General features: G+C 45.0%; 1 protein-coding gene across 2 annotated transcripts in view; it reads left to right on the forward strand.

The window, feature by feature from the left end:
• Window positions 1-673: 673 nt before the first annotated feature.
• The window catches only part of LOC119706079 (RING1 and YY1 binding protein), a 41979-nt gene continuing 16018 nt past the window's right edge, over window positions 674-26634 (forward strand). Inside the window, exons 1-2 of one of the 2 annotated variants that reach the window (XM_038149248.1) lie at window positions 674-932; window positions 1760-1885. In XM_038149248.1, coding sequence (XP_038005176.1) covers window positions 901-932; window positions 1760-1885 — 158 coding nt within the window. In that variant the 5' untranslated portion in view covers window positions 674-900. Of the gene's footprint in view, window positions 933-1201; window positions 1886-26634 lie in introns of those variants that run through there. The other variant, XM_038149247.1, reaches the window with a different exon arrangement.

The raw sequence follows: 26634 nt of genomic DNA on the forward strand, positions 1-26634 counted from the left end.
TTTTAGGAAAGCCACGTTTTGCCGCCTCAGGAGTTTTGCAGAAGCACAGCTCGTGCTTGGTGGGGTCGATGGATCACCGAGGGACTGATGGGAACATTTCTGGAAGCAGCACTACAGCAGCGCTGTCGAAACACCTTGGCCTCTGGGCGGGCCGCTGCCCTGACCCCGAGCCTGAAGCCAGCTCACAGAGGTGGCAGCCGAGGCATCCGTGAGGGCACCGGGAACCCGTCCCCGAGGTCAGGGCACGCAGCAGGAGCTGTCTCCCTCTGCCCAGCCGCTCCGGTACTCCCAGCGCAGCCACCGCGCGGGCGAGCCGGCTCTGGCCGCCCTTCCCCTCACGGAGCGGGCCTGCCGTCCCTCGTGTGCCGCCGTCCCGCCCGCGGCAGCCCCGCTCCCCGGGGGACAGGCGGGCGACGAACCCTCCGAGGGGGCAGGGACGGGAAGGGAAGGGGCCACCCGCGGGCAGCGCGGAGCCCGAGCCCTCCCGGCGCGGAGGGGCCGCGGCGCGGGAGGGGCGGCCCGCGGGGGCTCCGTGCGGGCGGGGGTGGGACCGGCGGGGCGGCGCAGGGGGCGCTCCCGGGGCGCTCCCGGCTCCCCCCCGCTCCCTCCCCGGCAGGGCCGGCGGCGGGGCCGCCCCCATTGGCCGCGGCGCGGCAGCAGCTCCGCCCGCCGGAGCGGCGCGGCGCGGGGAGGGAGAGAGAGGGAGGAGGAGGAGGAGGAGGAGGAGGGAGGGCGCCGGGCTGCGCTGCGCTGCTAGTCCGGAGCGGAGCCTGGCAGCGGCAGGATCGGCGGCGCGGGGTGCGCAGCAGCCGGAGCCTGCTGGACGGAGGCAGCCCCGTCCCCCCGCCCTCCCTCCCCTCGCCTCTTTCTTTGTGCGCAGGGCAGGGGCGGCCCCGATCCATGGTCATGGGCGACAAGAAGAGCCCGACCAGGTGAGCGGGGGCGCGGGGGCGGGCGGGGAGAGGCGGTAAGATGGAGGGAGCGCGGCGCGGCCGCCTCTGCCCCGGCCCCGGCCGAGGGGATGGCGGCGGGTAGGCCCTGGCTGGCAGCCGCCGGCGTGTGCTCGGCCCCGGCGGGGGGAGGCGGCGAGGGGCGCCTAAGATGGAGGGAGCGAACGGGGAGGGGGCGGCGAGCCCGCGCCGCCCCGCCAGGTACGCGGGGGGGCCGGGGTGGAGGGGGGGCCGCGGGCGGGGAGAGAGTGAGGGAGGCTCCTAAGATGGAGGGAGCGTGGAAGGGCAGCAGGAGGAGGAGTGCCGGTGTCTCCCAGCCTGCCGCCGGTGCCAGGGCTGGTGCGGTGCGAGCGCAGCCATGGCGGCTCCGCTCGCTCGCACTCCCCGCTCCGCGCACTCGCCGCTCCCAGACAAAGGGAGGTTTAACAAGGTGGAGGAGGGAACGCGCCTCCCAGCCCGCAAACTCGCCCACCCACCCTCCCACCCTCCCGCCGCGGGCGGGGGGACGCGGGCGGCCCGGCCCGGCGGGTTCGGCCCGGCGGGGCCGGGGCGGAGCTCGGCGCCCCCCGCACCTCTCCGGGCCCGGCCCCGGTTGGGGTTTGTCGGCTGCTCCCGGCCCCGCGGGAGAGCGGCGGTGCGAGCAGGCGCTGGGTTTCGGGGCTCTGTAACATGGTTTCTCATGTGTGTGTTTTCTTTCTCTCCTCCTCCTCCTCCTCTCTCTCTCCTCCTCCTGCCGCCTCTCTCCTCCTCCCCAAACACACACGTACACACACACGCTTCCCCTCTCCCTCTCCCTCCCCCTCCTCAAGGCCGAAAAGGCAAGCCAAACCTGCAGCCGACGAAGGCTTTTGGGATTGTAGCGTGTGCACCTTCAGGAACAGCGCCGAAGCCTTCAAATGCAGCATCTGCGATGTCAGGAAAGGCACCTCCACAAGGTACGTCCGCACCTTTGGACGCGGCTCGGGCTCCGCGCTGGGCTGCGCCGACTTGTTGATTTTTTTCACTGTTGCCTGGATATCGGCTGGTTGCATCCCCTCTCTCCCCCGATGCGGTCCCTTCTGTCCCTGTTCAAAAGCTTGCGGATTTTAAAAATTCTCTTTCAAGCGTTTAATTGGAGCTGGAAGACATGTTTCGTGGATGTGGCAGCAACCTGAATCTTTTTGTTCTGTGCTCTTTTTTTTTTTGTTGCTGGTTTACAGAGAACCTTTTGGAGATGCACAGCCAGCCAGAAATACTCTGACTCGGTTTGGGTCAGATGGTTTTTTGTGGTTTGGGTGGAGGTTTACCTGCGTTCTCTTTAAGAGTAGAAATGGTTTAGGATTAGGGAGCGAGAAAGGAAACGGCTGAAACTAAAGATGCCGTGAGAATAACTCTCTCCCTGAGATGTTGATCTCTCGGTGACTGTTGCCATCAGAAAGGAATCGGCTTTGTGCTCAGTGTGGGAATGGTGCGGGTTTTTGAAAGCTTCAGCTGTCAGGTCTCTCTGATTGCCTTGCTCTGAGAAACTGTGGAGGTCTTTGTGAGGTGGTGAGTCTGACACGCAGTAGTTAATTTAATCTCAAAAAAGCCCCCAAACTTGCTATTTCTCAGTTAGAGGGTTCGGAAAGTTTGTCCTGGCCGCATCAGTTGTCACCAAAGCAGGCATGTGGTGCTGTGCTTTTTCTTTCTTTCTGTGATTTGTTCTACCATGTTGATTTCTGGTTTTGTTCATATTGTACCTTCCAAATTTGAGTTCCCATTGCAGTGCTCTGCCAAAGAAATAGTCTGTGAGGTTTCCATTGTGAGAGGCGTCGTTTTCCTTGAGTGCAGCTGTGAATTGAGGTGCTCTCATCAGCAGGCTGTTTGCATGACTTGGCTGTCTTGGCTTGATTGACAAAGGAGGTGAAAGCGTGTTGGATTGTTATTGTTCGCACTGTGCTTTAGACAATGTGAAGTGCCTACATTTTTAATGGGGAGCATGTTTTCGGGCCATTGAAACTCTGAGTTACAGTAACAGAGCGCTGAAGTGCTTCACTCCGCGTTTTGTGATGCACATCAGCTACAAGTATCTGTGCTTTTTACAAAATGTACGGAGGTGTTGAACTTAAACCAGTAAATAGCGTGGTTAGAGCATCGAGTCAGGTGGAGCTTTGGGACGGCAGTGTTCAGTGAGCCGATTCTTGACTCGTTCAGTCTTACTCAGTCGTGCAGCTGAACCTTCCCAGCTCGTTTGATTCCTGTGGGTTTCTGCCTCCTTGGCGTCCCGGTAGGCTCAGGTGTTGCTCCTGGGGTCACCTGGTCCTGAGCTGCTCCTCCGGAGCGTGGCCACGCGGTCCCCACACTCTCCCGGTGTCAGCGGGAGCAGATTCCTGATGAAATGTAGGAGCCCAGATGGGATCTGTCCTGTATCAGACGCTATTATTTTCGTTGGCCACCATGCTGCTGTTCATTTGGAGAGCAGCAGCCTGCTCTCACAAGGCCTTACATTTTTATTTTTTTTGAAAGATAATTTTCGAACTGTTTGTTGCAGTAGTAGGATGGTTTGTCTCTTAAAGGGCCATTAAGAGCAATAGCAGTCGATGATTTCAGGTTAAGAGCTGTAGCCTTACTTGCAGATGTGATCCTCGGGTCTAGAACATTGTAATTCTGTTTAGCTTTTAATGGACCCTTATGAATGGCTTCTAATTTTAATTCATTTAATTCATCAGCTTTCTATTCATTTTTGCTGCTTTTAAAATGGCTTTTGTTTGTAGAATTTGAGAAAGTATTTAAAATATTCAATGGCCCATCATGTCTTCTTGCATATTTGTATAATTTATGAATAAATATAACAGAAAGCAGGAGTGATTGAGTGTTTTGAGAGAGCATTGTGTACTGGGAAGTTCTGAGAGGTCAGCTATTTGTGGTGTTACTTTGAATTTTATAGTATGTGACGTATGAGTCAGTGCTTGGAAATTATTCAGAATTTTTAAAATAAATGACTGATGTAAAGATACTTAATGAGTTATGATTGATAATTTATTACTTGAAATATAAGGTGTCTGATGAGCTTGACTTTTAGGTTGCAATTTGACAAGTTGATGACACTTTTCCACAGTTAAACTGCCTTGCTTCATTGTGACTTACTTCAGTAACACTTATGGAAATTTATCAAACTCACTTTAAAAAAAAAACCACTCAACCAAGTAGTGAAAGACATGGTGAGGCAACTGTTTTTCATCAAATTATTGTGTGCAATCACAGCATGCCCAGGGATTTTTTTAAGATCTGGTATGACCTACTTCCCCCCTCCCTCTGCTGTGAAGCCAGTTATTTGTTGTGGAATTTACTTTGGCTGATAAATATTCTCTTATTTAAGAACTGGTGAGGCCCTGAGCTAATTCTCACCGTGTGTATATTTTTTCAGACTCAATATAATCTGTTGGCGTGTGGGAGGGGTGGCTGGCAGCAGTTAGAAGTTTTATCTTCTCAGATCCAGCTATCTCCTTTCCCTAGGATCTCGTAAAAGGAGCTTCAAACAACAGTGAGTTTTAGAGCTGACCTGCCAAGTCAAAATCGTTGTAGAGGCTAAACAGTTAAATTGCACTCGACTGTTTTTTCAAGAAGCTGTTTATAAATATTTCAGGTGCACTTTTAAATAAAAATTAGGTCAAATTCATCTCTGAAGAATTGTTGTGCAAAGATTATACTAAACCTGTAGCAATTGCATAGTGGATTTGTTACAGTATGTCACTAACTTCCTTTTCTCACCTGGATTCTTGCTATTTTATGGTTAAACTTTTATTACTTTCTATTTAGGCAAGTATGATGAGATTTTTTTACTGTTTCCCTTCTGTGAGGATGATGGCAAAGACACCAGCTCAGTTCAGCACAGAGCTCAGCTGGGTGAGATGATGGTTTAGCTGGCTGCAGAGTGAGCAGTGGGGAGCTGTTTGCTGGGCTTACAGTGTGTTATTCCTTCCCTGGAGATTTTTATTGGTGTCACAGCACAGGGAACTGGTGCTGGTCACCACTTTCACTTGTGTCCTGTGGCTCTTCTGGTGGTTTGCTCTGGTGTAGCAACACCAGCTCCTGCACTCAGGAGAGGACTGGAACTGCCAGGAAGTTTGCTCCACAGATGCAGGTTCCTTTCCAATATCCACTACTTCTTCAAACACGGAAGGAAAGTTTACTTTGGATTTCCTAAGAATGTGAGGGCAGGATTTGGCCTCATATTTCCTGTGAGTTCCTATTTGGGGGTAGGTGATGGCTCTCTGTTTCTATTTGTTTTTCTTAGTGGCATTCTTGCTCCTCTTCTCTTTTGGTTCTCTGATAGTTTACGTATATTGTGTTCCTGTACACCTCTTGTAACTTCCTCTCTCCTCCCAGGCAGGGCTGTGAGGGTTTCTACATGGGATTGTTTTCAGACTTCATTGTGAAGGTGAATATTTGCTCCCCTCCTTCTGATTTCAGGGAAACTGGTTTTTGAAACTTTCTTTTTGGATGAAAAGGCAAGTGGTGTGATGAGGTGGAGCTTCTCTGATGTTAATTTTTCCCTAAATTTGGGATGAATGCTTTTCTTTTCCAAACTCCACATCCTCTTATCATGAATGTGCCTTGAGTACAGAGAAATGCACTTAAAGTGAGTGGAAAATGTGAAAGCAACAAATGGATGTCTGATATGCAAATTAACAAAACAATGGGAGCTTTTATTACAAAATTGAGTTGAAATGTGTGTGTCCTCTGCAAGTATAAATTGAGCAAGCATTTCTGTTTTATTTATTGCTAATACCTGTATGCTTGAAGTGCAAGGTTTGGAGTTTGCATCAAGTGATGTGAATGTACATTTCATTGTGGAGTGCCGAAGGACTGGTGACAGTAGTGCTTCACCTTCTTGCCATCCTTATTTTTGAGGGGAGACTGAGCTAAAACTGTTTATATTTATAAATGGAATTCTCCTGTATGAAGCAGATGTCTCAGATACCAGCCTTTGTTTCCCTTTAGTTCTGCAGAAAATTTTCATGTTTGCAGGCACCTTGAAGGATGCAAACTACTGTCCATGCCACCATGGAAAGGTATTCTCTTCTGCATCCAAGCTGGGCTGGCCAGAATAGGCACCAGATAGTCCTGCTATTCCTGGAATGAGGAATCAGGCTTATGATCCTGACCTTCATACAAGTAATATGTGCCCTTCTTATTTGCCATGTGTTTGCAGGACTGTTCTGAAAACTCTTGCAGTGATGTGTGGCTGTGGTGTAGGTTAGAAACCAAGTGGTTTAATTTGGTTCTCTCATGTTAGTTAGCTTTCACTTGCATAAAGGTGGGTTTTATTTAGCATCATAGCTGGCCTTAAGATGGCCTAATTTCTATAAAAATGGAATATGTGGCTTGTCTAAAAAAGGGTGTTGTGGCAGCAATGTTGGTGCTTTTACTCTGGAATATTTGTTTTACTATTTGGCTGTTTAAATCTGTTGTTAAATCATCCCTGTTTTTCCTGTTGCTTGCTGAATTTAAATGGCTGTTGGATTAGCAGGAGTGAGGCTTTGGCTGTACCAGCCTGGATTTGTGGCAGTGTTCCACTGGAGCATCCACATCCTGAGGTTGTGTCCCCTCAGGAGCTGCTGTTGGGGTAGGGGAGGGTGCAGTGTAACTCTGCCTGGGTGCTGCAATGCACAATACCCATTTGCAAAATGTTTGCCCATGTGCCAGGAGTTCTGGAGGTCCTTTTTGTCTCATCCCTTATTCACCAGCACTGCCTAAAAGTAAGTGGCTGTTACTTTGTGGATTCGGGGAGTGCTGCTGCTAGGTCTGGCAAACCCACCAGGGCAGAGGAGCCAAGGGCAGGAGCAAACACCATCTGACAAGCAGACAATGCTGATGGTTCACAGCAAACCCTGAGTTCTGGGGCTGTGGTTTGACAGCACACCAAGTTTGAATCTGTGACTTGTATTGCAGAACCACATGTGTCTCAGCCACATGGCTTGGAGTATTGATCCATTATGGACTGACTTCTGGTACAGATTCATGCTACACTTATTTTTTAAACTAGCTTGGAGTTAGTCTGTGAGTCTTCAACTGAGCAGATGAAGCTGTTCAGCTTCAGATCAGCTATTATCTGTCAGCCTGGTGCAAGCATAACCCTGGCATAGGATCTGTGTCTTGTACTTTGGCTGTTTGAAAGAAGTGAGAGTTGTGTCCTGATTTGCTCTTTGCGGTGTTTGGCTCTGATTAATGATCTCATTACCATCACCCCAGGATTTCTCTTAGATCTCAGCACCTCTGGGAAATCATTCTCAGCAGGGAGAATCCTCAGTGTTGAAGTGCAGCACCAAGGCAATACCCCTTCGCTATGGTTGTCAGATTTGGGTACCTGAGAAGCTGTGGGTGGCAAATTCAGTAGGGAGTATGGTGGTTCCCGTGACTCACTTTGCTTCCACCACTTTTTTTCTGCATGTCCTGCTAAGTAACAATAGCTATACCTGGTTATTTTCCTGCTTTTATTTGGATAAAAAGATCTTTTGGTTAAAATAAATAATAAAATCTTCAGCATGAAAAAGGGGTGTTGATAATATTTATGCAGAGTACGTTTAGGTTAATTGTGGGTGGTAGGGTTTAATCTCTGATTTCTCGTGGAGACTCTCTGAAGATCTAATGGATAAACTGCGACACTGAGTGTGTTAATACATCACTGATAATATGCAGTGTGGATATTATTCATTTTTCCCTTCCTCCATAGGCTGCTTTTCTGGGAGATGGGAATCTAAATCAAAGTGTGTATGTGTGTGTAGGAGGAGAGGGCATGCAGCTCTCTTTTATTGCTGTGAACAGACGTGGTGTCCACTGGGATGCTGACCCCTGGCTCCCAACAGGTCCTTGTGGGGAACTGGGAGGCAGAGGAATGCAGAACAACTTTCTCTGCATGCCTTTCTTAATTGCCCTGATTGTTTCATGTTCCCATCAGCTGCTGCTGCCTTTGCGGCACTGGTGGGTGTGTTTGCACCCTGATGGAGGGTTTGTCTGGTAAGAGGAATTGTTGAACTGGAAATAAGACAGTGTGCAGTGTTGCCCAGAGTGATAGTTGAGAGGAGGGCAGTGGTGGATGCAAAGCGTGGGTCCCTGTGGCCATCCTCTGCTCCTGTGGCATCCTGCTGAGTGTCCTGTGCTCAGCGTTGGTGTTCCCCAGCAGCATGCAGCACTCTGGGACTCTGTTTTGGCTGAATTTTTAGGTCCTTGAAGAAAATGCATGAGACTCGAAGATCCTCATGAGGGGTGGGAAGAGCCAAGAAGTGTGCTGTGGGCTGGATGGATTGTTTTGGCTGGCTACAGCTGGCTTTTGTGCTGTAACTTGGGCACCTCTGCCATGACTCCAGGCGAGTTCACTGCCGATCTTGAATCGGGTGCCACTCGTACCCTGGCTGCTTTGCATTATTGGTAGGCTTACTGTTCCTTGCTGTGGCACTGCTCCTTTTCTTTCTGCTCCACTGTTCTTGAACAGACAGGTCCTTCCAGGGTCCCTCGGTGAGGAACACAGAAGTTCACAGCCCTTCTGGGGAGTCCTGCTGTCTGCAGGAATATGGCAGCAGAGTGAGACACACGGCCCCTGCGTCAGGCAAAGCATGTGCTCTGCTTGTCCTTTATTTCGTGTGTATCTCTCCTTGTCTGGGGAATTCTTCTTAGGAGGAAACCCACTGACCTATTTTGTGGGATTTCAGGTGGTTCTGTAGGTTAGTGGGTTCCAGTCCTGCAATGTAGGTCACTCGCAAGGTGTGCTGGAGTTTTGTAATGCGTAGCTCTGACCTGAAACAGGATTCATACAAACTCTGCAGCTGTACTCTGTCTCTTTGCACTGGGCTGTTTCTTCACAAGGTAAAAGGAGAAATTTGGCCATTTCCAGAGGGAAGGGGTCTTACAGGAGGGTTTATGAATATTTATTTGAAGTTGTTTCAGACAGGTAAGGGCAAATTTCCCTTATTGCCACTTTATGTTAAGGGCACAGCAAAACAAGGCAAGGAACACTGAGTAGCCCATGCATGCTACCCTAAGCAGATGTCCAGGATTACAGGATACAACAGAAATAATGTGGAAATGCCTCCATTACGTTTATGTAAGTTCCTTTTACAGCTGACATATGCTAAATACATTGATTGTCTCTGTGTGCAGACAGATTTCCTTTACATCAAGCAGAGCTCTTTTTGCACTTTTTTGTGCATCTGGAGGTACAACCAGATCCTTAACATTGCTCTTCCCATAAACCAGCTATTAATTAGGAGCATGTTCTTTGTAGCAGAGTGCTAATTGGTACACCAGCAAAATCACTGCCTGTTAAACATGGGGAAGATAGTAATTCTGACTGGCTCAAATATAAGTGAGAGAGAACAGCATCCCTTCTCTTTGCTGGCCCACTGGGTTTTGTTTGACTGTTCAGTAACTCATTGTATTCCAAATCATGTGAATCTCAAGTTCTCCCAAAATTAATTGCTTAAAACTGGGTGTTGCTTGGATAATATTTTATTCCCGAAGTTCTCTCTGTGTTTCTGAAAGTTCAAAGTACACCCACAGCCCATCTTCTGTTAAATAATACTGGAAATTCACAAGGAAAAAAGCTTGAAGTGATCTAAAATACGGATCATGAAACCAGGAGACCTGATTTGGACTGTATGTGGTCTTTTATAAGACACTGGCCTGGGATCGTGGAGCACACCCTTATGCCACAAGGATCAAGGTACTGAAAATTTGGAGAGGGAATTTTTGCAAAGGGTGTGAAGGGACAGGACAAGGGGAATGGCTTCAAACTGGACAGAGGGGCAGGGTTAGATTAGGTATTAGGAAGAAATTCTTCGTAGTGAGGGTAGTGAGGCCCTGGCACAGGGTGCCCAGAGAAGCTGGGGCTACCCCATCCCTGCAACTGTTCCAGACCAGGTTGGACAGGGCTTGGAGCACCCTGGGATAGTGGAAGGTGTCCCTGCCCATGGCAGAGTGGTTGGAACAAGGTGATCTTTAGAATCCCTTCAAACCCAGGCTCTTCTATAATTCTCTGTTCAGAAGTTCCAAAAACTTTCGTTTTAGGATCTTACCAGATTGGTTGTCTTTAAATAAAATGGAAGCAAAACAAGTCAGTTTTGGATTTTGTTTAGGGCTAAACAAGGAATAAATGTTTAGACATGTTTTCTCGAGCAGATTGTTTATGGGGATTTCAGAGTTATAATGAATTGTCTGTAACATGCAGAGGTGCTAAGTGAGACAAAATATCTTGCCTGAGATAAAGCTGTCTTCTTCAGATTTATATTTTTGAGTAGACGGAAGTGAGACTGATCATAATCTAAAATATTTTATCTGAACTAAATTATTTTTGTGCATGTGGAACTGTGTCTGGGTAATTCATATGCAGCTTCACGTGGTCGATTTGGGGACAGAGGATGCAGAGGATGCAGAACTGCTGGGATTTGGTGGCTTCAGTGGTGTAAAGTTGATCAGAAAACTGCCCCCAGTGAGTGGAGAGTGTGGGTTACTCCCTGCACCCCAGTCTCATATGTGCAGTGTGGGTATTTATTAATGGAATAGAATTGCTGTCTTTTTTTTTTTTTTTCTTTTCCTTTTCTTTTTTTTGTTATCTATGTAGTAAATAAATACATGGAAGGATTTATATTTCTTTTTTCACTTCTGTTTGCAGGTGACAGTGGGGCTTGTATGATGTTAATGCGATTTCAGCCTGTGTAAGATGCTGGAATTCACCCTTTAGCAAGTCAGCTAGCTAAATATCCTTGGGATGCCATTTTTAATCTGTATGATTATATTCACTGCCTGTGTTATAATTTGGTCAAGAAATTTATGTCTGTGGTACATGTTTCATTCCTTTGTTTAATTAAAAAGAAAAAAAGATCTAGTTTAGCAGAAGGACGTAAATCTTACTTGTCCTGGGTGGACAAAGCATGCTGATCTGTTGAGTTTGCTGGAAATGTGTGTCTCTGCTGAAATATTTGGCTCTCATTATATATCTTGGAGCTCTTATTCTGAAAGTGCTTTCACTGTTTTTTTCGGAAGTGGCACAGAGCACTTTCTCTTCCCGAGATGAGATTTCAATAAGAGAGGCAATACATTGATGGATGATGGCCCTGTGATGGAGTCAATCAGCCAGTGCAGTCATTTGTCTCCTGGGGATACAGGCTAGAGCACATCATTAGCAGCAGAAGGGGAGGCTTTCCTCTGTAATGCTAATAGGGCCAGGGAGCTGGTTGGTGCCTGTTTGCTGCCATTGCTCCGTTATTACAGGTGCCTTGAGGAGAAATAAAACCATTTTCATTTGTTATCTATGGGTGTGGATCAATTTAACAGAAATATTTAATAAGTTTTAGGAAATGTTTGTGATTCAGCATAGTCTTAGCAATTTGTAAACTTGCATCACGTAAAAAGGTGAATTATTCTGGGGGAACTGCGTGTGTCTTACTGCTTTTACACACAAGGAGCTTGACTGGTGGAGAGACAGACAGCTGGCTGATTTGAAGGGTCTTAATTAGAGGAGAGGTGTTGAAAGGGAAGCCCCTGGGTAGCAGAAGTTACTGCAGCAGTCTGGTGGCACTGGGTTTCTGTCAGAGCAAAAGGCAGAGCAAGAGGCAGTGAGGGAGGGTGGCTTGTCCAGGGACAGCTGGGGCTGTGCTGGTGTGTGGCAGCAGCACTGAGCTGGAGTCAAGGTCGCTTAGTGTGCTGGGCATCATCCAGCTTTGCCCAGGGAGGGTGAGTTAACCTGCAAACTGCTTTCCCCCATGGCTGATTGGCTCCCTTCTGGGTTCTTGGGAGCCACAGCAGTGATCCCATCAGGAGCAAGGATGGGCTTCCCTCAAGGTGGGCAGGAGTGCTCCTGTTATGGGATACAAGGCTGCAAACCTTGTGTGAGCAGAGTCAGTGTCCAGAGATGGTCAGTTCCAACAGAGCACACACACAAGCTGCAAATGTTGGGACGACAGGGTTGTTCTGAGTGGCTGGTGGGTGTTTCTGTACCCTCCAGCACTGTGAGCAGGGGCCTGGCAGCTTGGACATGACTTTTTTTTTGAGGAAAAAAGCTTTAACTTGCTGTGAATCTGGACATTTAGGTAACTCAGCTGCATACATCTACTTATCTGTAAAGTAAATGTACTATGGAGTCCACATACAGATTTTTAGGAGGTAAAGTTCATTTTTGGGAAGCACTTTAGGTTCTGAAATGTCTTCTCAAAAACTGCATGCGAAGTCAGACTTAACAGACAGTGTTTATCTTCCTTTCTCTGAACTGTATAGATAATGGTTAAAAAAATGAACAAGGGCAGCCAGAAAGCAGGTGATGTTGAGCTGCTGGAATGGTGTGGTGGGCACTTTTTGTACACTTCTTTTCTCTGGTGTACAGTGATGTCTCTGCTCCTGAAGAGGAATGGCTCAGCTGTGTGGTACTAAAGGCATGGGATTGTCAGAGTTGTGCAATTTTACATAGGGGTTAGCAGAGCATGCTTTGTCATGGGTGTGGGAATACAGGGCTCTGGCAGCAATTAAGAGTCATTAATTAGGAGTACTTATTGCCGGATGTGAGTCAAGTTAGTTGTAAGTTGCTTAACTTCTGAGGTCAAGAAGATCTGATGCATCCGAGACACGCTTTGTTAGCATCCATGGGACTGTCCACAGGGTCAGGCTGGATTAGCAGAGCTCAAACTGAAATTTTTTGGAGCTTCATTAGATGACTTATTGGCAGTGACAGTTTGGCAGCACCTCTGCCAGCTGGGACCACACATTTGCATTCAGAACTGTGGACCTCTGAAAGGTTCCTTGAGGATCCTGGCTTCCATCAGCTGGGAACGTACAAGTGCATGCCAGGAGTTTACACTGCTGGGCTGAGACACCTGAAGCAGCATTCAGAAAAGCAACGGTGAAACTTTCTGGTGAGGAAAAGCTGTTCTGTCTCTCTATGAAGGGGATGAATTTTTTTCCAATTACAAGTTAACAAATTGATAGAAAAATCAATGAGAAGCAGAACATGGGTAGAATATCATGCCTGTGTGCTGCATACCTGCCCTGTGAGTGCATGGGAGAGCACACCTTCATGTTCAGCCTGTGCACTTGCAAAGATGTAAAACACGAGGACAGTCTCACTTCTTGTGCCTGAAAGAGGCAGGCTGCCAGTGGCCCAGCATGTCAAGCAAGTAATGGAAAGAGATCCATAATAATGTACCTGTTATAGTTCTCAGGGTTTTCCCTAATGTGCAGGGACAGTGAAGGATAGCACTGAGCAGTAGTTTAGTTTTATTTCCATCTCTCTAGTTTTTCCTGTCCTGCCATTTTTTTTGAGTTTTAAGCCAGACTAACTTTCCCACTGGCACTCTGAATTCAAAACTCTGAAGCTGTACAGCTGTGTACTGCACTTACTTGTTTATAAAAGCTGTCACAAGCATGAGTGGTTTATTTTTTTTTTGTTCCCCACAAAGGTGTAGTGTGAGGAGCAGGTTTATTTAGTCACGGGTGTGGGAATACAGACATTGTGCTTAGAATGAGTTTAATAACAGCCGGTCGCTTTATTTCCGAGTGTGCTGGCATCTGCAAGCCTGCCTTGGTTCAACAGGTAGTTGATGCTTGGGGAGAATGTGACCTTTTGCTCCTTGCATTGATTTTTTTGAGTCGTGTCCAGAGGCTGCAGAAGCACAGCACTTTGCTGTCAGCTGCAGGGGCTGGATCAGGCCTCTGGGATTGATGCGCTGAGAAGAAAGGGAATAAGTTGACATGAAACTTACCATGGTTGTGTTTTGTGATCTTGCTGTTTTCCCAAGACTGTTTGTTCAAGTAGATGTTTTTAATAGATAAAAAAGAGTTGAGAAATGTGTTGAATAAAGCCCTAAACAAAGACTTCAGGAAATAGTGTTTTTAAGCAGAGGTCTCCTCAGACTGCTCTTTGCTCTTGGTCTTCCTGGAGCCTCTAAAGTCTGAACAGGGCCTGAGACTGCTACAATTCTGGATCTGGTTCTTTTCTGTTTGTTTTTGGGGTTGCTTTTTTTAAAGAAAACACCTCAGCGACCAACATTTTCTTGTTTTCAAGCAGAATGTAACAAAATACCCAGAAAAACCCATGAGATTCACCAAATTTTGCAGAGCTACAGTTTTCAATGAGCCTCATCTACGTGCTCGCTTGTATCAAAAAGATTACATTCCCTCTCCCTGGAGTTGTATCCATGTCTTTGCTTGTACAGCCAGCAGATTAGTAGCAGGTAAGACAGGTCGATTATCGTGACTTGCTGCTTTCCCTGCTTGTGCCAGTTCAGGGTACTATTGTCAAGAGCTTTTAAAGGAAAGTTCCTCCTGGAAGGATTGCTGGCTCCAGGCAGAAAAAGTTTTTCAACCAGTTCTGAACTACTGGGACTGTTGAATTTTTGGAAATGCTGTTCACTGCTGCGAGTACACCTTGAATCGTGCATAGCCTGAAGAGCATCCTGGGGGTAGGGAGACATAAATAATTGTTTAATTGCTCTGCTGTGTAGCTTACATCATGTTGAGTATATAGAAAAAACTGATTCTAAACAGTGTTTTACAGCAGCAGTTCTCTGAGTCTGAAGAGGAGCATTTATCCCAGTGAAGTTTAATGTGGTGGTAGGCAAGACATGCAAATGTGTCTTGACTTGAGTTTAAATTTGTTAATAAAAATATTGCCAATCTCTCAGCTTTCAGATGTTTGGTAATTATGCTAACTGAAGTCTTGAGGAGTTTTAAAAGGAAAACATCATTCTATTAGAAGGGAAAACTTTGTCATTAACGTTTACAAATTGTTAATAACTATTTTCAAATTTCATTGGATTAATGAATAAACATGTCTTCTGTGGTTGTTAGCAGATACAGCAGAAATCAAACAATACACTAACATTGTTTTAATTAAGAATACATTGATAATTCTAAAAATTCTCTTTTGACATCCAGCTCTTAGGCTTGAAATGAATCAAACTTGGGCTTTTTTATACTCCAGGAAAATATGCTCTTTTCTCAAAACATGCAGCAAAAGCAAGCTCACGAAAATCAGTATAACAGAGTACAGCCACTGCAAAATATCATTATAATAGTTAAGTAATTATCCCACTGCATGACTTAGCAGGAGGGATAAATAATGCATGTAGAATTGTGTTGGAGCTTGCAGGGAAGGTCCTGGCTGGCAGAGCGGCTGGGAATGGCACAGCCCTTGTCCAAGGAGGGGGTCTGCTGGGTCCAGGAGCTGATGGCTGAAACCTTTCAGTACCTCTGAGGAAATGCAAACCTTTCTCTTCTCCCTATAAATTTAAAGGTGGCCATTGGGAAGAAATCTTCCTTTGCTGTGTTAGCAGAGCTCGGCTCCTGCTGCTGCCCAGAGCTGTCCCGTGGACAGCGTGTCCCAGCCCCTGACGGAGCTGTGGGTCTGGGCAGCAGGAATATCAGCTCTTTTTGCAGCAGACAGATGAGGGGTTTGATTTGTCTTCCTTTCAGCTAGAACTGAATATTCTGAATCTGTCAGTTGCTGTCAAGAGGATTGTACTTTGGATTAGTGAGCTTCTGGAAGCAGTTTGAATCATTGCAGTTAAAAGCACGCCGAACAGCGGTGTAATTAATAGTTATATAATGCACCCAACAAGCTTAGGAAGCCAGGATGTAACTTGGAAAGAAACACAGCCCCTGCATTGCCTGAGGACCACTGTGCATTTAAAGGCTGGTGCTTTTTGTCCCAGGACCATTTTGATCAGGGCAGGTTTGTTGCTGATGTGTCAGTTCCCTCACGAGACTTATGGAGGCATCTTTCTGCACCTTTCCCCTTCCCTTCCTTTTCTCTGATGTCCTTCTCCTCAGGCCCTGGTCAGCCCAAGAACATTGCTCATGTTAGGCTTGTTGGAACTATTCTTTGCTTCTGTGTTTGCAGAAATCTTTGACTGCTGTGTAATTATGGATGCCACATGAAAAACTCCTCAGCTGCTGAGAATAATGCGCATTTCTGTTGTGGAGTTTTTGAATAGACATTTCAGGGCAATTATGCAATACCCTTCTGCTATGCAGTACCTGTCAGCCCTTAACCACTTGTGTTTTTAGGAGAGCTGAAATGGCTATTGAGCCTTCCAGAGTAATTTCTGCTTTGTGACAAGCTCAAACCTGTCAGGCAAAGCTGTGTATTTCAGCAAGGCAGCAGGTGAGTCTGTGCACCTCAGACCTCCTGTCTTGTAGGGATTGAATTGGAGGTGTAATGCTTTCAAGATTTTATATTAAAGTCTATGAATAGCTTATGCACAGAGATGATTATCAAAATTCTGAGGTGTTGCTCTAATTCTGGGTGAATTTGATAAAAAATTAATGTAATTTTCTTCCTTTAGCTGACTGCTGAACACTTCAGGTGTCTTTAAACCTTTGCACTCCAACGTCTAAAAATGTTTTTTTCTCTTAGCTGATGTGTAGGTGTGGTGTGGAGTCCTGGGTTAGAGGAGGACCTGGCACTGCAGGGTTGGACTCTGTCTTAAAGGTCTATTCCAACCTTTGTGATCGTGTGAAAAAGGGAGAATTTTTCTGGTACAGAACTTAGTATTTCTGTTTCTAAAAAGGTACCTTACCAAATGTGATTGGTGATTGGTTGGTTGGTGATTGATTGGTGATTAATTAGAAGTAACTCTCATCTCTAAAAAGAGCTACTTTATTTTAAAATGGGCTACTACTGCTAATGAAATGTAAGGTTGCCTGCCCTCCTGGTTTCTATCTACATTGCTTCCCCAAGTCAGTTTGCTCAATATTCACTGCCACTGACCTTGGATAATTAAGAAAAAAGTCTGCTGTTCTGAGATGATAAATGCAGCTTCTGTTTGGAATAAGGCTGATTAGCTCAGTTGTGAAAGTGTCATTTAATGTCTGTAGTTTCTGTGGGATGGATGCTGCCCCTGCCAGGGTTGATGTTGCTCTTCTGCTCCCTGATACCCAGCTGAAGCTGCTGCTGAAAACCCCCTGGGCCTCCAAGATCTGAAACTCACAGTGGACCCCTGCAATTTTCAGTGAAAATGAATTTCAGGCTTCTTTTCCTTTCTGATCACTGACACTTCCAGCATATTCCCAGTGCAGCTCCAAGGCTGCAGTTGTGCCCTGGCTGGGGTCTGAGATTCCTGCTTGGGGCAGGGCTTGGTGCACGAGGCGGCTCCTGTTCCACAGCACTGCCAGCCCTGTGCACTGGGGGCTGAGTGGAGACCAGAGAAGCACCACTGGAGAGACAAGGCCAAGTCACAAAAACAACAAAGAAAAGTTAAGGAGAAGAAAAATTCTGTTCAGACCTGTGAAAATATTTGTCAAAATTTCTGTTGGCCAAGTCCTTTGCTCTGTTATTTTCCTCTGTGCTGCTGCTTGGGCTTCATTCTTTACTTCTGTTTTTGCTCTCTGAGTTACTTGGATTGTTTGTGACTTAAAATACCTGCTTGTTTACAGTGTGAAGGCTGTTTGTTTTCTAAACATCTTCATGTTGATCATTCAGTTGCATGGTCTTTTAGTGGGCTTTTTTCTTAGTCTAGGCTTTCCACATGAGACGCTCACTACTGTATTTGTTCTGGCAAAGTACTCCAGGCTGAAGATGGTTCATAAAGTTAAAGTTGTGTTTTATTGATCTTTTTTGGTTTTGTTTTTCTTTAGCTGCTGTCAGCCTCTTCTTGAGAGACTATACCCTGGTGGTAAATTGTGTATTTTGTCAGGCTGTCTTTTGTTATTGCACAGTGGGTGACTGTTTCTGATGGGATCTTTGGGTGCTGATGTGGTGGCAATAATTATCAGTAAGGTTTTGAACGGCATGTGGACTCTTAGCTTTTGAAGCCAAATCTGCAGCCTTGAAAGTCTTCAAGTCATCATAATCTTCCCCCCCTACAAAGGTAGAAATTTATTTGGGAAATTGCATAAGACTTGTTATGCAAGCAGTCTCTTTCTAGCCTCTGTGTAAAGTATATTACAGAAAAAGGTGTTGTTTTGCTTTTTTTTCAAATTCAGGCAGCAAGTGGCACAAAAATCTCACAAGTGAGATGTTTTAATGAATAGAGGTTTTAGTGAAGGTTGTGATGTGTTTGGAGCAGAGGTAGTGCAGAACTGCATACAGCTCCAGCAAATGCTCACACCTGTTCCCACAAAGAGATTCAATTCCCACCATGCATCCAGTTCCAAGGAGCACTGATTGAGTGGACAGACTGTAGATAAAATCTACCATAGGTCTGTTAATTAAAATACATTTTTCTTGGAATGTTGCTAGTAAACAACTACTTAAATGAAATCTATCCATACCTTGCTTTACATCTCATTTAAGGATTTGCTGCTTACCCTAAGTTCTAGGTCATTTTTCACATGTCTGTGCATATCCTGAAGCAACTCATTTTGTAGACATCTCTCCCTTTCCTCTGCAGGCTGGTGCATGGCTTTGTTTTTGATTCTCCCTGAGAACCTGGTTTAAAATAGAATGAATTGATACAGTGAAGTATTGCTGGGGTTGCAGGAGGCCGCTGGACCCCTGGTCCACTTTACACCTTTAACTCCACAGCATTAAATCACAGTGTGGCTGCTTCCCTACATCAAGGGCCTTATGGGTTTTACATCCAGGTTGTAGCTGTGTGCCTTGAATAAATCTGTTTAGTTGAGGAAGGGTTTTTTCATGTAATATGTCTGAATGGAAGAGTTACTTGAACAAAAGAGACTTAAAATGAAGCTGTTAATTGTCACAGCCGGTGACTTTTTTCTGTGCATTGCTGCCAGCTGAGAGCACTTTAAACTCCCATCTGAGGTATGAGAAGGCCCATGCCTCTTATCTGCACCTCCCTGAGTAAGGAAAGCAGTTGTTCAATTATTCTCTATAATTAGTGTGCTTCAGTGGGTAGGCAGGTATTAGTTATTCACAGCCTCTTTCACTCCTGCTTTTCCAGGAGTGTTTGCCTTCCAGTCTTCTCCCTTCTGTCCTGAGGCATCTGGATGAACCTTACCTGACAAGACCTGGGTAGTAGGTGGGCTGTTCCTAACAGTTGTGAAAAGGGGGAAGTTCAGATCAGTACAAAAATCAGTCCAGCTGATATAAGAATGTCCTACCTAGGTTGAAAGAATTTGAGAGATGCTGCGATTGCAATCATGAATGAAATATTTAGAATTTTCCAGGTTTCTGTGGTTCCCATGAAAGGAGGCTTGCAAGTCTGAGGGCCTGTTTTTCAACTTCATGGGATTCATTTAGACTAAGCTTATATCTTCCTGCAGATATTCTTGAACTTAAACCAGCAGATCATCACAACCTTAGTACTACTGTTGCTGCTGCTTTCTTTAAAATGCTTGTTATAAAGTATTGCAGGATCCAAAAGGTTTCTGACCACTTGTAACCCACGCAGGTTTGTTGTGCACCTCTGTGTGGTGTGGAGGGTATGTGCATACAGGATTAGTACAGCATTTATCTGCATGGAAAAGTAAAATTCTGACAGAAAACTTAGACCCTGTGTTATAGGAATGATACTCTCCTGTGAGTGGAGCAAAGGGGAATATATGATGTTCTTGCTGATATGAAAAAAGAAATACAGAAGAAGATTTTGTTGCTAGAGCCTGTGTTATAAAAGAAGCTGAGTATGAAGCTGTTGTGGTGTTTTTTTTGTTTTTAAGTAGTGAAGAAATAGCTTGTCAGAGGCTTTGTGTCCTGGTTTTGCAGTGGGCATTGTAGATGCTGCCCATTAACAGGCAGCTTCTTTAGACTTTATCATTCAAGGGTCGTTTATAAGCATGTCAGGTGTTTTACATCATGGGATATGTGACATAAAGATGCCATTGAGATGGCAGCCTTTGAGACATCTGTTTAGATTTAAAATCCACTTTCCTGAGAAAAACCTTTTATTGGAGATTTCTTTTACCGGGTACTTTGATGGGAGTCTGTCTGCTTTGGTGAAACTTGTGTTTCAGCTCCTACTGTAAGGAAAAGGGGCAGAACAGTGATGGAAAAGCACATTGCATTTTTGCAGGCTGGGTGTACCTGAGATGGGAATGAGGGTCCCAGATTTATACCTTAATGCAAGCACACCATTCCCAATGGAAGTAGAGCAAAGAAGAGCACTGCTGCAGATGTCAAAATGAGCAAAAGATGTTTAGTATCTAGGTTTTCTGCCAAAAATGTATATTTAAAAGGTTCATGTTGCTCTTCCTTCAGCCCTGATCCCTCAGTCAGTCCACTGCCTGTGTAAGGCAAAGAAGTTTTGCTTGAACTTGGTGGAATTGGTGTCACTGAGGTTAAACTTCATTGTAGGATGTATTGTGTGAGACACCACCAAAGTGCATTTGTCTGTGAGCAGAGAAGCCAGATGCTTCCCAAGCGTTTGGTATCTGTACCAGCATCTCTGGGAAATGCCTGCAGCCTCCAGGGAAGAAGCAAAGGATTCTCTTCCAACTCACACAGGTAGTTTTTTTAACCACCATGTGAGTGGCATTTAAGCTACATCAAGCTTTGCCTGTGTAACTTGTTGGCTTTTCCCTCTTCACCTCCACCACCTTCTTTGAGCTTAATGTGACACTTGGGGTCAAACACAGGAATTCTTTTCAAGGAAGCTCTCAGGTGATTTGCCTCCTTTTCCTTTAGAGGAGACTCGAAGCTTTTTCCAGGTTCGCAAGCACACTGGCTATCTGTGTTTCAGAGGCAGCGTGGAGTGGCTGTCAGGATCAAGGGCTGCTTGTTGCTCTTGGATGGAGCTTCCTGCCCGTGCTGCCCTGGCTGCCACCGGGAGAGGGAAGAAGCTGAATAAACAGGGAAACTGTGAAATAAACAGAAACAAAACCAAACCAAGCCCCTGCCTCGGGGCGTGGGCTCAAGTCAGTCAAGCGGACTTTCTTTTGTTTAAAGGAGGCACATAAAAGCTTTTCTGCTTTTGTTTTTGTGCCATAATGATAATTTCCATGTGTTTTTCTGTGGTGTTTGATTGCTTTCAATTTCTTCTGAGGAAACTTAGTGGAAAAGCAAAAATTTGCGTTGCTGCAGATGAAGGGGTTGATTGAACCTTTCCTGCCGCACATACCCCAGTGTTTTTAGTAGAAGTGATCAATTTCAAGCAGCCAGCTTAAGCCTGCATGTTTTTCCAAGTTGCTTCTCAGCTTTTAAAGATGTTATTAGACGTTTTAGATTCCAGGTCAGGCTCTCAATACTCATTCTGGGGCTTCAGTACTCAGAACCATCCTCAGTGTTTACGGTGAATGACAAAGCTGCCACTGCACTGGTGCCAACCCCTGTGGCTTTGTGGGTTCATCAGGGGGGAATAGGTGGGTTTGGGAAGCAGGAATGGCAGGAACAGGCAGGGCTGTCTCATGTAGGCAGTGCAGACAGATGGGGGAGGTTTGTTTGGTTTGAATCCTGGCACTTGTTGCTGCTCTAAGTGACTCCAGGCATTATGAAAGGAGATGGTGATGAAAAATATTTTCTTGTTTTTCCTCTAGATGGTTCATATGTGTGTAATTGCTCACAAAGTTATGCTAACCCCAAAGCTTGTGCTCTTTTACTCCCCAGTTTTGGTGCAGAGTGCAGGCAGGAGCTCCTTAGGAAGTGGTTGCTCAACTCTGTTTTCCGCAATGCGTTCGAGTAAAAACAAGGTTCTGTTTTTAGCTTGCTTTAACTTGGAAATTCTAGTGATAAGCATTTAGCTGCACAAATCCAGTAAGAAATTAGAGGAAGAAGCAGCATAACATAGTAGAATCCCACTGAGTCATTTTTGTAAATCTCCAGAAGCGAGTAATTTCTCTAATCTGGTAGACGTGTATCACCAGTGGGGTGTAGTCTCGGAGCTCAAAAAACCTTCCCCTGGAGTTAAATGGAAATAAACCCTAACCAAGGGCTGTCTTAATAAGTACACCTGAGATTGAGGTGCCTGGGCATTGTGATGCTGGGAGCTGGATGATTCAATTGAACCAGAACCCAACCCAATGTAGCTTAGCAGTCTCAATTATTTTAGATTAGCAAACACAGTAACAAAGTTGTTTTGTTAACAAAACAAGTTTTTTGTTACCGTGTTTGCTAGTCTAAAACAACCGGTATGTGTTTATTAGCACCAAAAAAAAAATAAATTGTAATATGTTGTTTAAAAATCCCTGTATTTAGTTGCATAGTTGGTAGTTTTATCTTTCCCTGCTCATATAATTCACAAAATCTCTGTAACATGACATCAGATGTAAAGTAGAAAGTGTTGGTGTGTCAGGGCTGTGTGTGTTGTCTGAGGAGATGGTAGAGGATGTGCCATGTGCTATTCTTGAGCTTTCTGTTCTCTTTTGCTGTACAGAGGAAGTGAAACTTCAGCTGTATTCTGAGTATTCTTTTCTTCAATTTCCAAGTAAGATCTCTGACGGCTTCTGTATTTCATTCATCTACAAACCAGTTTCACTTTTCGTTACACTTCTTAGTTACACATGATGGTAAATTTGCATTTATTTGCTGTTTGCACGTTGCACGGTATTTCCTGTTGTATATTCATCCTGTCAGAATTTACAGTGGGATTTACTGGGCTGATGCATTGTCTCACACCTAAAAATGCCTCAGTATATTTTTTATACAGAAAAATGCCCAAGCCTCATTTCTTTCTGTCCTGACTAATTGGCAGGCATAGGGACAGTTTAACAACAAGACCTTAAACTTAATTAGTGGCAACTGACTTGGTCACAAATAATTTTTGAGTCTGTGGCTTTGAATTTTCAGTGTCATGATTTAGTTTAACAGAAGGTGGGTTATATAAAAAGAAATTACTCAGATCTATATTCTTGATGTGCAGATTTTGAGTCATTGCAAGACAACAGTCGAGCTGGGACGGATGTTTTGTACGAGAAAGCCTCGTGTTGACTCTCCAGCCTTTGGGTAAAGGATTGTGCTGGATGCTGCTGTTCTTACCTCACGTATTTGCCTCTCGGGAATCAGACGGTGGCAAACACCCAGACACTCACTTCCGTACCTCCTTTTCCACCAGGGCTGGGAGGTGAAGTAGCTGGAAGTGCTGGGAGCCGTGGGGCCTGCTTCACCCCGGGCCTGTGCAGATGACAGAGTGCATTAGGCTGACAAACCCACACGTGTTGCGGGTCAGGCAGGCTGCCAAGAGCTCCGTGCTCGGCCAGCGGGGAGAGAAGCATTAGGAATCCCAATAATCCACACATCAGTCTCTGTGTGCTGCCTGGTCAGTGGAGACCGAGCGAGTGAGCTGCGGAGAGATTGTGGGTATTAAGTGGGATGGGTAATGAAAGGCTGTGCTGGCGCTGATGTGAGAGTCTTTAAATGGAAAATGACTTTAAATGATGGTGCCAGGGCAGTTGGAGTGATTTGCCGCTGGCGCAGGATCACAGTGTAACCGGTAGTTTTCAGTGAGACCAACCACTTCTCCAGGGTGGAACACCAGAGCTGATTGAAGAATTAAGAAGAGGGGGGGAAAAGAGCTCTTCACTGAATTCGCCTGCTTTCCCTCCTTGGGACTTGTACCACCCTGATGGCAATTCAGGATTTTGCTGGGGTGCGTTCATGTACGTACGGATAAACACAAGCCATGTGAGTATATGCAAAGCTGCAAAGTAGGAGTCATCAGGATGAAAACAGTGGTAGGACAACAAAATCAGCATTTAGGCTCAAGATTGTCTTATCTGAGAACTTTCTTGAAAATGGTGGTTTGTCTGGACAAGTAGTTATCATTGTTATCCGCAGATCAGAAGTTGGCTCGCGGAGAGCTCGGAAATGTTTCTGTTGTTGTAATTAGTTATTCCTGGCTTTTTGTTGTGTAGGAGAGCACTCTGCTAGTTTTATTTACAAAGGTAGCTGTACCTGCATCGTGCTAGGCACATACAGGTAACTCACGCTGGTACTCCAAGTGGGAACCAAAGTTTACTAAGTAGCTTCTTCTAAGGCTTTCTAGCCTAGTGGGAGGAAGAGCTTTTCAAACTGAGTATTGTAATATTGTTTCCTGGCAAATTTTGAAACCATCTGGGTCAGTTCCTCACGCCCAGTAGTAATAATTCTGAAAGCAAAAGTTTCAGTGCTCTGGGGCTGTGTTGTTCCCACGGTGCCTGCACAGCAGCTATCGACGGCAGCCTGATTTTCCCTGCGGCTTTCCCGGGCAGCGGCAGCGTGTGCAGGATTGCTGGAGCTGGACACCCCCAAATGTCACTGGTACAGCTGTGTTCACTTATCACATTGTGTTCAGAGAACACAATGGAGAAAAAGAGCTCCTCTGAGCACATGGTGGCCTTTTGAAAACGCATGTCTGCCTGCCCTGTCCTTCAGAGCAGCTTTTATTTCTTGGCATGTTTAGAAAAGCAAGCTGGGTTATTGAGCAGTGGGGTTTTCTCTAAACCACTGTTTCACTGCTGATGAAACTGGGACAGAGGTGTGCAGGGGTAGGAGGGCTGCCACTCACTGGTACCAGTGGGACCAGCTCCCTCCACCTTGGAGCAGTCCTGATGTCTCTCTCAAAGCGCACGGCTGCTGCAGGCTGGGGCTTTGTCATGAAGCTGCATTCCTGGCTGTTCAAGGGCTCTTGAAACACTGCTTTCATATGAAAGGAAATCCTCTCATTGATGTTCTTTTAATAAAAAGGAGGTTTGGCTTGCTGGAAAAGCTCAAGTTTTGCTCATTTAGGTAAAGCCTGCAGTGTCTGATGTAGCTGAATTAAAATTACTGCCTTGCTCAATTGGTGCGCTTTTTATTTTTTTATGGCATCCCTAGAGATTTAGGGTCTATTAAGTTTATTCAGAATCTGTGGTAGTAATGGTAGTTTGTCATTTTGCTTCTATCTGGACTTATTCTGGTTGGTAAATGATAGAGAAGTCTTCATTTTTAAGTGTACAGTATTCCAGTATCATGCAAGTGTAGCAGAATTTGGCTCTGATAAACCAGCCCACATATTTTGAGGGCACTTTGCAAGAGTTGCTCAGTAGAAAATCTTTCATTGTTTATAAGAAAAGCCTCTCTATCCGCTGGTTGGGTATTCAAGTGATTTGCATTTTTCACACAGTAAATATTATGTGCATTTAAGCACTATTCTCCAAATTCTGGACTGGTGATAGGGGATCAGTTTGAGAATTTAACTGGCATATCTTTATTTTTGGTAGGGAGCATATTTTCTCTGCATCTCTCCTTTTTGTTCCTTGTTTTCCAAGTTTGGTCTGTCTCCTGGTGTGATATGGAAGTGTGAGACTCGAGTATCCCAAAACCTGGAGGCAGATGCTCACAGATGGGACATGTCAAGCTGGATTATATGTGACAATTTCCATTATTGGTCAGGATTTCAGTGTCTGAAACAGAAAAACATATATTGGCTCCAGTGATAAGGTACTTTTGTAACACCAAGCCTAGTATTCCTAGTTTCTAGCTTTAGTGCTAAAAACTATTATTTTCCTCATATTTTTGTTATTTGAATTTATTATGCAATAACCATGAGCAGTTGCTTTGAGGATTCTACATGTTAAATTTTTATCAGTTTCATTTATCCTCTCATGCTGCCCAAGTGCACTTTGTTAATCACCAGGAAGTTTCGAGCCAGTGTGCTTTTCTCAGGATTACATGTAACTTAATAAACAGTTAAATAAGAAGTATTTTAAGTAATCATTTTTGTTGTAAATCCATGTATTTTATAATACACGTCTTGGTTGCTGCCAGCTTTATGGAGTGTTTTTGAATTTTTGCTAGTGAGAGCAGCTTATTTTTGTCAAGCAAGTAAAATGGCCTTAGTTTTATCATCATTCTGGTGCTTGTAGGCAAGTAAATTTTGTGCTGAGATCAGTGATTTTCCATAACAACTTTGTAAGTCCCTGTAAATCATGGAACAGTTGGTATTTTGCAGTAAGGTATAGCCATAGATGAAAACACCAGAAGCAGCTGCATGATAAATTCTCCTCTTCAGGAGTGCAGAGTAGCGATTGGAATTTTCAGTGATGGATTAAACTGAAGCTCCAAGTGGATCTGGGACGGGTCAATAGCATGAGCAGGGCAGTTGCAATAAGTTTCCAGAAATTAAGCTTGTGCAGCACTTGCAACATAGAACTAAAATTATTGGTGACCAAGGAAATTGGCATAGCTAAGTGGAATGATTTTGGAATCTCAAGGCCATCTTTTCAAGATCTTTACATTTCCAGTTGCATCTCATTTCAGTTGTGGGTTTTGTGTATAGTCACACAGTTTCTCTGTTGTTGTAGAACTTCTACCTTGTGAATGCAATAAATGGTTAGGAAGCAATGCTCTTTCTGGAGTGCATTGGCCTGGACCAAACCACTGCTGGTGGTAGAGGGCAAGAAGGGGAGCTGTAAAGTTCTTTTTATTCAGCTGGAATTTAGGGTGGTGTTGCAATTGGGAATTGATGCCATTTTAATCTATTACATATTGCAAGTTTTGTTTTAAGCAGAAGAGATGTATTGTGCTGTATTTTCTTAATTTATGATTTTTTTTTTATATGGACCATTAAAAAGTCTTAATAGAAACCTTTTTTTTTTCCCTTAAGTAAAATAATGGAGCAAGGAATCATCTGAAGAACTGTATTTGTGGCTATGTAATTTGGTCTTACAGAGTCAGAGAATCCTGGAATGGTTGGAGTGGGAAGATATCTTAAAGGTCATCTTGTTCCACCCCCCTGCCATGGGCAGGGACACCTTTCACTAGGCCGGGTTGCTTAAAGCCTCATCCAACTGGGCCTTGAACACTCCCAGGGAGGGAATATTTTGTATATAGTCATGAATCAGAAGTAGTAATTTTATAGTATTTGTAAGCATAATGAAGTTGTGATCA

This window comes from Motacilla alba, chromosome 12 (assembly GCF_015832195.1).
Source record: "Motacilla alba alba isolate MOTALB_02 chromosome 12, Motacilla_alba_V1.0_pri, whole genome shotgun sequence".
In the NCBI taxonomy this organism is placed as follows: Eukaryota; Metazoa; Chordata; class Aves; order Passeriformes; family Motacillidae; genus Motacilla; species Motacilla alba.